The following is a 10884-nucleotide window of genomic DNA, read 5'->3' as shown; positions in this document are numbered from 1 at the left end:
CCACTCCATGTCCTTGTCCCAAGTCCCTTTCCAGCTCTCCTGGAGTCCCTTTAGGCACTGGAAGGGGCTCTGAGGTCTCCTCAGAGCCTTCTCTTCTCCAGGCAGAAAAATCCCAATTCAGCCTTTCCTCACAGGAGAGGTGTTGGTTTCCTCACCTTTCCCGGGGAGAAATGCTCTGGGAGCCACACAAGTTTTGGGACCAGAACCATCTTCCTGAAATCTTCAAGCACCTGGAGGCCATACCTGAGCTGTTTCCTGCTGCAGGACACACTGAGCCTCTCACCTGGGCAGTGGAATCTTCATTTAAGTTTTCTACTGGTTTGGGCAGCTCCCAGCAGCCAAAAACGTGGATATTTCCAGTTCCAGTGCCAAGCTTTGCAGGATTAGATGGAGATGAAAAGAGCCTGGAGGCAAAGCTGGTACTTTTCAGTCGGGTTATTTAGTGTTTTACACGTGTTGTCCTTGTTCTTCCCTTCTGGGTCAGCGAGAAGTGACTCAGGTAGGAAAGTATCTCCTGTTCCTTGGATTAAGCCTGGGACAAAGGCAAGGGATAATTAAGGCAGGTAACAGCTACACTGAACGAGTGATTTACATTCCTGCATCATTAACAATGCCTTGGAAAAGCTGGATGGAGCAAATCATCTCCAAATAAGTGATTGCTGCCTCAGTCAGAGTTGATGGGAAGGGAGAATTTCTCAGCTTTGAAGCGAAAAGGAACAAAAGGGAGTGGGAAAAGAATTGAGGGGGAAGGAATTAAAATTCTCACTAGTTATAAATATATGATCAATCCTTCCTAAGCACAACATAAACACACTTAAGGAATTATGAATCCTCTAAGATTTTAGGAATTATGAATCCTCCAAGATTCCCCCATGGGATCACTGTATCCATGTGCTGGCCACTGGCTGGGGAAGTGATGGACATGCAGGTCTCACCCTAAAAGAGTTAAGAGCTACACAGAGGTTAATCTAAATAATAACCTGGAGATAAGAGGTACCTGCATGGAATTCAGAGAGGGAGAAAAACAGGTTGTGAAAAAAAAAAAAGGCAGGTGAATGATTACCTGGAAGGAACAGGACTCCTTACAAAAATAAATCATCTTGTTCCTGCCTTCTTCTCCTGGGGAATATCCAAAGTTTCTCCGAGCCCCAGGTGCAGCTCACAGCACATGGCTGGGGCACAGAGTGGGACACGGCAAGGTCTGGTGGGAATCTGGGAGGAGGAGCAGATTCAAGGAACCCTTTGTGGGGTGGTCTGACCCGTCTGACCTGGGTCTGGCTTTAATCACATTCCCTCAGGTCTCTGTTGGAGCCAGGAGACAGCAGAACCCTGGGATGCATCAAAAGGAATGTGACCAGCAGGTCCAGGGATGGGATTCCCTCCCTCTGCTCCACTCCCTCCTGGAGTTCTGCATCCAGCTCTGAGGACCTCAGCACAAGGATGTGGAGCTGCTGGAGCAGGTCCAGAGGAGGCCCTGGAGATGCTCCAAGGGCTGGAGCCCCTCTGCTCTGGAGCCAGGCTGGGAGAGCTGGGAATGTCCAGCCTGGAGAAGGCTCCAGGGAGACCTCAGAGCCCCTTCCAGTGCCTGAATGGGCTCCAGGTGAGCTGGAGAGGGACTTGGAACAAGGGATGGAGGAACAGGACACAGGGAATGGCTTCCCACTGCCAGGGGGCAGGGATAGATGGGATATTGGGAAGGAATTCTTCCCTTTGAGGGTGGTGATGCACAAACTTCTCAGAGAAGCTGTGGCTGTCCCTGGATCCCTGGAAGTGTCCAAGGCCAGGTTGGATGGGGCTTGGATCAGCCTGGGAGAGTGGGAGGTGTCCCTGCTCATGGCAGGGGCTTGGAATGGGATGATTGAAGGTCCCTTCCAACCTAAACCATTCCACGATTCCTTGTTCCAGTTCAGTGCCGAGGTGAAAATCAGTGTGGAGAGAGCTCCAAACTTCCTGCAGCTCCAACCTGTGCCACACCCACCTGCTCCCAGGTGTGAAAGCCACAACTCTCTGCTCAGCTGGGTCCTTCGGGCCTTGTCCCACTGAGGGGACGTGTCCTTTCCCTGAGGGCACCTTCCAGGAGCTCAGTTACGGGAATCACCCGACCTTTACACATTCCAGAGGTTTGGAAGAGGGATGAAGTGACTCCAAAGCTGTGCCAATGTAATGGTTTTTAAGCCAGGCAGAGACACGTTGGATGCTGGCCATACATTGTAGGGGATTGTAGTAAAATCAATTAGCAGGAATAAGGCTGCTGTGACTAATGAGCTAATGAGCTGCGCCTTAGTGAAAATGGCTCTAAAAGAGCTGCAGGGTTGGATTCCTGACTCATCATTCACAGGGATAGGCCAGAGTCAGGCTTGGCATTCTCTATTTTTGACTTTGTTTTTCCAGCATTCTCTTTAACTTTTAAAGACATTCCTCATCAGTGGAGGAGATGGAGGAGGGTAGGGGCACCTGTTTAATTCCTCTCTTTCTGGTGCAAGAACCTCAGCTCTGGAGAATTTTGGTTTCTGTGAGGGATGGGTGGGGACTGTGGTGTCCAGAGGCAAAATTCATGGTGATTTATTCCCTGGCATCTTCCCAGCAGCAGCTCAGTGTCAGAGTAACCCATCCTTGGTGCTTCCATGAGTGCCTTTCATCCCTGAGCTATGGAGATGCTGGAGTGGGTCCGGAGGAGGCCCTGGTGATGCTCCAAGGGCTGGAGCCCCTCTGCCCTGGGGCCAGGCTGGGAAAGCTGGGAATGTCCAGCCTGGAGAAGGGAAGGCTCCAGGGAGAGCTCAGAGCCCATTCCAGTGGCTAAAGGAGCTCCAGGAGAGCTGGAGAGGGACTTGGGAAAAGAGGTGGAGGGACAGGACACAGGGAATGGCTTTAAACAGGAATTTGGTACGGTTAAATGGGATATTGGGGAGAAATCCTTCCTTGTGAGGGTGGGGAGATCCTGGAATGGAATTCCCCGAGAAGCTGTGGCTGCCCCATCCCTGAAGGTATCCAAGGCCAGGTTGGATCAACCTGGCATAGTGGAAAGTGTCCCTGCCCATGGCAAGGGTTGGAATGGGATGATCTTTGAATCCTCTTCCATAAAGAAGCGTAGCACTAGCACATGACAGGGTCATGTCAGCACCCCTCCACCCTTCAATCCAATCCCATCTTTCACTCCTGCATCTGCCTGCTCTGGAAATTTGGGATTCAGAGGAGATACATCAAGAGCTCATTAGAGTAATGAATATGGAGAGTTCAAAATAATTAAGTCAAGCAGGCTCTCAGTGCCTGCAGCCCTTGGTCCCTGAAACTCTGCCCTGGAGGTGGATGGGGAATTTTGGGATTTGCAGCGGAATTGGGCAGCCTGGGAGGTTGTGGGATTTGGAGATTTCCAGGCTTGGATGCAAGTGAGGCAGGGCTGGTGAAGATGCCTCCACCCTGAGATTGCCTCAGCTGGCAAGGCAGGACAGGAAAAGAGTTTGGCATGGGATTCCCAGGCTGAAAGTAAATATTTGGTTGAACTTTTCCTTTTGCTTATGACAACAAACTCATCTAAAGTGTGAGAGTTTTTGTATTAATTTTCCTTTGAACAGATACACTAAAAAATGTATTTTTTAAAAATATCCAACTTGTGATGAGGCAGATTTATGCAGATTGTGTGTCTTTTTAGTTTTTTTCTGCAATTAGTGGGAAGCCCCCCCCCCCATAGGACAGATTGTGGTTTCCTACAAAATAATAAAATGAATTCAACAAAACAATGTTTGAATATTCTCATTAGTTCTTGTTAATTGTTTTTTTGGTGAGTTGCCAGCCCTGCAAAGCAGCAGCACAGGGTGTGCATAAAAGAGGAGACATTTCAGGACTCGGATAAGATCAACTGAAACCATAAACAAGGTGTGTTCACACCCCCCCTCAAAACCACCCTTCGGAGAGAAGGAGGGAAAATGATTTAGAGCAGGGTGGTGGCGGAGATTCTTCCATCCAAGATTTTCTAAGGCGAGGGAGATTACATTTCAGCTGTGCAGGTGGAACCAGTCATATAACACATATTGTTTGAGGCCACTTAATACCAGAAACCAGAAGCCACACCCCATCCATGTTTTTTTCTTTTCTTTCTTTTTTTTTTTTTTTTCCTTATGAACAAGGCAAACACCGTCAGAGGATTTCACCTTTTTTAATAGGATTATATTTTCTGCTGAACACGAGGAATGCCAGACGTGGAATATACCTAAATGTCTTTCCCTAGGTAATTTTTGGGGCTGTAAATAACTGCTTAGCTCTCATAATCCACGTAATTACTGTATTAGTGAGGCAGCTGTGAAAACAACCTGTCGGAATTCCCGAGGATGGAAGTCTCCCAGAAGTGGTGATTGGAAAAGCATCAGGGATTGCTGAAATGCTGAGGCCACCTTTAGATTGGATATTTGGGAAAAATTCTTCCCTCTGGGGGTGGGGAGGCCCTGGAATGAAATTTGAGAGAAGCTGTGGCTGCCCCATCCCTGGAAATGTCCAAGGCCAGGTTGGATGGCGTTTGGAGCAGCCTGGAATAGTGGAAGTTCTCCCTGCCCATGGCAGGAGGTTGGGACTGGATGGTCTTTAAATTGCCTTCCAACCCAACCCATTCCACGATTCTGGAGCTTTAGATTTGGAGAGATGATGATTGGATTTTTTTGTCCAGCATTCCTAGAAAAACTTTTAACATTCCAAGGCAGGACAAGACAAATTGGCCTCAAGTCGCACCAGGGAAAGTTTGAATTGGATATTAGGGAAAATTTCTTTGCAGAAAGGGTTGTCAGGCATTGGACCAGGCTCCAGGGTAGTGATGGAGTCACAAACCTGGAAGTGCTCAAAAATGGCACTTGAGGAGAGGGTTTGGCGGAGAAAATGGTGGTGGTGCTGGTTTGACTCTGCATGTGATGGTCCTGACAGCTTTCCCAACCTTAATGGTTCTATCATTCCAAGAGTTCAAGTGAATTACCCTGAATAAAGCTCCTTCAGTGGTGGAATAATGAAGGTGATGGAGATATCTCCAACACCATCTTGGATTCAGCTTTTCCCCATTCCTTAGTAAAAATCTGTGTTGGGAGGGTGCCTGGCATAGCCACCAAAAGGCTCTTCCCAGTTTTTGCAATTCCACACTTTGCTCCCATGTTGGGGGAGGATTTCCTAGCATGGAGCTGGCCTGAAGTGCAGGGAAATCCAGCAGATGCCTGGGGCAGCAGGGCTGGGAATGGGAAAGGTGTTTGGGAAGCAAAAATGTCATGAGCTTGCAACCACGTTTGGAGAGGGCTGGCTCAGAGCAGAGGGGCTTCTCCATTTTATCCTTGCTTGGGATAATGAGCCTGAAGAGATTCCTTTGGCTCAAACTTTCAGGTTCTGGTCTGGTTTTTTTCCCAGTGTTCCATGCTTTTTCCAGAGAGTGAGTGATTGAAAGTCAGATTTCTGCTTCTAGACCAGGCTGGACAAAGCTTGGAGCAACCTGGTCTAGTGGAAGTTGTCCCTGCCCATGGAGAGGGTTTGGAATGAGATCATCCCTTCCAATCCAAACCATTCCGTGATTCTCTTCCTCCTGACAAACTCTGGACCCCGCTGAAGGTGAAAACACAGAGGAGAAATATCCATGAGGCTCACTTCCTTGATGTTCACACCCACCAAGGCATTTTTATCCAGGATTTCTTGAAACCACTCCCAAAAAAGGAGAGGAAATAAGGAAATATCCCCAAGCTGCAAGACAAGACCTGGACAGCAGGATTACTTAACATCCCGGGCCTTCCACATCCTGCTTGGACACAAAACGCCAGCCTTAACCAATCCCAGCCATTGTCCACCCTGTAAAAACAAATTTTCTTCTCCGAGGAACATGAAAAGACATGACGGAGTAGCAGGAGGTGGGGCCTGCTTTGGAGCTCCTTCAATTCATTTATAGCTCAATGAGAGTCGTTTTTCCAGTAGATTTGGATCTGGGGACGGAATCGTTGCATGGCAAATCACCGGGACCTGTGACATCGGTGAAGAGAGGCGACAACCCCGTGACCAGACAGCCAGGGCTGTGCAAGATGAAGGTGTTTCTGTCTCTGCTGTTGGCTGCTGTCACTTGCATGGATTTGGGTGAGTTCCTGCTCGGATTTATCCAGAGTCCTTCAGGAGATGCAGCGTGGTGGGATAGTGCCCTGTTCCCTTTGAAAGCCGAGTCTCTGATTTCAGGCAGTTGCCAGGGGAAAAAAAAATAAAAAATTGTCTTTGGAATTTTCCATATGTTCAAGATAGTGCTGGTGTCATTGGGATTGTCAGGTCAGGCTCTTTAGGAAGTTTCACAAGGCAGAGTGTGATTAAAGTCTGTCATTCCTTTAATGCAAATTCCCACTCTCACTTTTTCCACGTTTGTGCTCTATCTCACTCTCTTTTTTTTTTTTTTAAGCGTTATTTTTAACTTTCTGCACCTTTTTTGATACTTAGCCCTGGATGTCAGTTCCATGCAGCGTGTGTGGGAGCTCTCCAAAAATGTTACATGTGAGATTTATCAAATTTTAGCTGTTAAAAATGTGAAATATGGGCTGGGACACTGCTGGAGACCCAGGTACTCCAGGGTTGATGTTTATCATGGAATGGTTTGGGTTAAGAAGGACCTTAAAGATCAAAGTGAGGCACTGGAACAGATTACCCCAAAAAGCTGTGGATGCTCATTCCTGGAAGTGCATCCACACTTCCAGGATGGAGCAACCCAGTCCAGTGGAAGGTGCTGCTGCCCGTGGCAAGGGGTGGAATTCCATGATCATAAAAGTCCCTCCCAACCCAAACCATTCCGTGATTCCATTCCACGGTTCCATGATCCTCCCTCCATCCCTTCTGTCCCTTGTTCCTACCACCACACCAACCTCTTGGACAAAAATCGACGATTCCAAGCTTTGTTGGTGTTCTCCTGGATGTCCAAGGTAATTCATGAGCCAGATCAGTCCAGGATCTGTGACTGTTCATTGGGATATTCTCAGATCCAGACAGTGCCAGGTCTGATTTTATCCATGCCTGTCTATGGAGCTATGTCAGGATTTTTTAACTCCTATTTATTCCCTTCTTTTGCAAGGACATTTTCAGCTCTTCCATCCTTGCTGAGCAGACTCTGCAGGGGAGAAGCAGGTGGTGGTTTGTTTGGTTTTCTTTTCAGAGAAGGAACACAAATCCTGTGGGTTGGATTTGTCCAGCATCCTGAAATGTGAGACTAAAAGTGATGCCTCCTCCTGAAGAGGAATTTCACAACTGTCAGATGTGAACTAGTGCAAACAAAGCACTAGGTCATGATGGGCAAAGCAAGAGAATAAAGTTTGCTTTAGCAGGAGAATTGCTGTGTTTGTTTAAAAAGGGCTTTTTCTGGCTCGTTAATGAGGATGGTGTCTGTTTTCACAGGGTGACTTGTTTGCCTGAGCCTGCTGACATCCCATTGGAACTGTGCTGGGAGAAACGGAATAATTTCTCCTTTTTAGCAAGGTTTTAAGGAATTTCAGCAGGAATGTCACACAGAGAGGGTGACAAGGGCTTCCCAGACCGTAGAAAGGCTGTTGGGGTGTGATGGCACCAAAGTACATCAGTGTGGCTGTAACACACACTTTGAGGTGCCTGCTGAGGGGGTGGAAGAGAGCACCTAGAAGAGAGGACCCAGATCAAATGTTGGGTTCCTCAGAAAAACCCACAGAGAGCAAAATGCCCTGAAAAACTTGTGGAAAAATGGCTTTTTTCTTGATAGGAAGCACCAGACACTGTTTTGATTTGGTATTTTTAGCTTTGAGTGCTCTGTGTCACAAAAATATGGGTTCTTCGGTGGTTTCCTCCAAAGTTTCTCCAGCTCAGAAGACTTTAGGCACTGAAAGATTTGGGCTGTGGTTATTCTGTGGTTGTAGGAGCTGAGAAGCCCCTGCAGCTCTCCAGGGCTTTACAGCCTAACAGGGATGAGGAATGTCTCTGAAGTAGTGAGGGACAAGGCAGGAGAAACTGTCTCAGGATGGATTTGGAGTCTTGAGTAACAAATTTTGTGTCTGTGGTCTCTGCCTAGAGCAGAACTTGTCACATGCAATCCATTCATGGTGCTGCTGTCTGGTTTAATTCTTCTCAGTGAGGGTGGTGAGGTCCTGGCACAGGTTTTCCCAGAGAAGCTGTGGCTGCTCCATCCTTGGAAGTGTCCAAGGCCAGGTTGGACAGGGCTTGGAGCAACCTGGGATAGTGGAAGGTGTCCCTGCCCATGGCAGAGGGTGGAACTGGAATATTTTAAGGTCCCTTCCAACCCAAACCATTCCAGGATTTAAAACAACCCCTCACACATTCTTCTCACAAACCCAGAATCTCAGCACAAGGGGAAGGGTTGTGCTCAATTTGTTCTCAGTTTGATGGAGACAAATTCATTCTGTCTGGGACACCCTCCCAGCCTTTGGGAAGAGCTGGCAGAGTGGATGGCACCAGAGGAAATTCTCACTGCTGCAACTCATGCCCAAGTCTGACTTTTTTGTGTGTGTGTCCAGATCCTTCACCAAGGGGACAAACCTGACCAAAGCTGACAAATTTCTGACCTGGCAGACAAGGGATGAGCTGTGGATATTTTCTACTTGGATTTCAGGAAGGACTTTGATGCTCTCTCCTATAGGATCGTGGAGTCAGGGAATGGTTTGGGTTGGAAGGGACCTCAAAGATCATCCCGTTCCACTCCCTGCCATGGCAGGGGCACCTTTCACTATCCCAGGTTGCTCCAAGCCCTGTCCAACCTGGCCTTGGACGCTTCCAGGGATGGGGGGTCCACAACCTCTTTAGGAAACCTGTTCCAAAATCCTCATGGACAAGGCATGGGCTGGGTGGACATTTCTGAGGAAAAGCTGGGACTTCTCAGGCTGGAGAAGTGAAGGTTCAAATTGGGAATCTTATAAATGTCTGTAAATTCCTGAAGGGAGAGAGCAAAGAGGACAAAGCCAGGTTCCTTTCAGTGATTCCCAGTGCCAGGACCAGGCAAAGGACACAAACTGAAATACAGGAAACATCAGGAAACACTTTATGACTGTGAGGTTGACTGAGCACCGGCAGAGGTTTCCCAGGGAAGTTGTGGAATCTCCATCCTTGGAGATATTAAAACCCCACCTGGAGACAGTCCTGAATTAGAGGCTTTAGGTGGTCCAGCTTGAGGGCAGGGATTGGGCTGGTGGAGCTCCAGAAGCCCCTTCAAACCTCCCCCATCCTGTGATTCTGGGAGTTTGGGAGTCTGGGATCTCTTTCTGATGCTCTGCTAAAGTCAAGAGGAGATGAAGATCCAGAAAACAGAGAAATAAATCAGCCCAAGCTCTTTCCCGTGTCATGGAGTCTCCTGTGTGTGTGGCTCTGTCTTGTTTGACTTGTTTGGCTCATCACGAGGGGTCTGAACCCGACCTGAGGCTGTGCTTTGACCACCAGACCTCTGTGTTTCTCATTCCCAAACATGTCCTGTTATTCCATTCCCTTTCTCAGCATGATTATTTTGGAAAATCCCTCCCGAGGGATACCTGGAGAGGAACCACACTGAGACCATCCTCATGTTTTCCATCCTCCTGTTTTCCCCCCTCACAGGACACTCCTTGCAGTGTTACACATGCAAGGAATTGACCCCAGTTCAGGAGTGCTTGAAAATTGAGAACTGCACAGAGACTGAGACCATATGCAAGACTACAATCTATTCCCTGGAGGATGGTAAGGACAATTCCTTCTTTATCCATACTTTTAACAGGAATCAGTGCTTCGACAGTGCTGCTGTGGGGACCGGTTCCTCTTTCCACTTAAAAAGTGGAGAAGAACTCCTGTGGGAGCTCCAGCTCTCAGCCTGTTGTGGGAAGCAGTGTTTGTGTGAGGGAATATTTGGTTAATTCAAGCTCCTGGTTAATGCTCAGAAATGAGATTTTAACTTTTTGCAGGGTCATGTGGTGATAGGAAAACAGGGAATGGCTTTAAACCTATAGAGGGTGAGTTTAGATTGGGATTTAAGCGAGCTTGATTTAGGATATTAGGAAGAAATGGCTGCCTGTGAGGGTGGGGAGGCCCTGGCAGAGGTTTCCTGGAGAAGCCATGATGCCCCATCCTTGGAAGTGTTCAAAGCCAGGTTGGGCAGGGCTTGGAGCAACCTGGCATAGTGGAAGGTGTCCCATGGCAGAGAGGCTGGAATTCGACAATCTTTACATTCCTTTCCAACCCAAACTATTCTATAATTCCATGACACCAACTCCTCCTGGTCAACCAGAAGACAAGAGACAATGGTGATGCTCTCCCCCGTTTTTCCCATTCCCAACTGTTCCTGCTTTTTTTCTTTTCTGTAGTTTATCCCCACACGGGAGTCTCGACTGTCACCAAGATGTGCTCCTCTGTCTGTGAACCCTCTGACGTGGATGGCATCGGGATGACACATCCTGTCAGCTGCTGTAACTCTGACCTGTGCAACGTCGATGACGCGGCCAGTTTGGGGATCAGCGCTGTGCCAGCTGGGATCCTGGCAAGTTCCCTCTGTGCCTTTTTCTGGACTAGATTGTGAGGGGATGATGGGAGTCGTTCGTTCCGAAAATTCCATGAAGAAAATAACCCCCCGCCGGCCCAGCTTTCCATGTGGATGCCTCATGAACAACACTCAACAGCTCCCCCAAAAAATTTTTTTTTTCTTTTTAATATCCACACTTTCCCCAAAACTAAGAGAGAAGCAGAACACAGGAAGGCCCAACTCAATTTTTTTAATTGATTTTCCAACAACTCCCACAAAATTAACTGTGGAGTTTCTTTGCTGTGCTGGTGTGGTTGGGTTTGAAGTAAAAAATTAAAATGTGTGAAGTATATTTAAAGCAAAAAACCTTGAGAAGAGCCTTCCCTATCTCCTTAGAGCAGGTCCTCTCTGCCCCATCATTTTCTGCTGTTCTT

The 10884-nt window shown here is 47.9% G+C and overlaps 1 protein-coding gene across 1 annotated transcript; it reads left to right on the top strand.

The window, feature by feature from the left end:
* The first annotated feature begins 5717 nt into the window (after positions 1-5717).
* Positions 5718-10612, top strand: LOC139601006 (ly6/PLAUR domain-containing protein 2-like). Its single transcript, XM_071449669.1, has 3 exons — positions 5718-6087; positions 9556-9675; positions 10296-10612. Exons 1-3 carry the CDS (start codon positions 5910-5912, stop codon positions 10505-10507), a joined length of 510 nt encoding a protein of 169 aa, XP_071305770.1. The 5' UTR covers positions 5718-5909; the 3' UTR covers positions 10508-10612.
* The last annotated feature ends 272 nt before the right edge of the window (positions 10613-10884 follow it).

This window comes from Agelaius tricolor, unplaced genomic scaffold, assembly GCF_023055355.1.
Source record: "Agelaius tricolor isolate 1412-34295 unplaced genomic scaffold, bAgeTri1.0.p SCAF_2, whole genome shotgun sequence".
Lineage (NCBI taxonomy): Eukaryota > Metazoa > Chordata > Aves > Passeriformes > Icteridae > Agelaius > Agelaius tricolor.
Note: the sequence above shows the minus strand (reverse complement) of the source record. Positions and strands in the feature narration are given on the sequence as shown.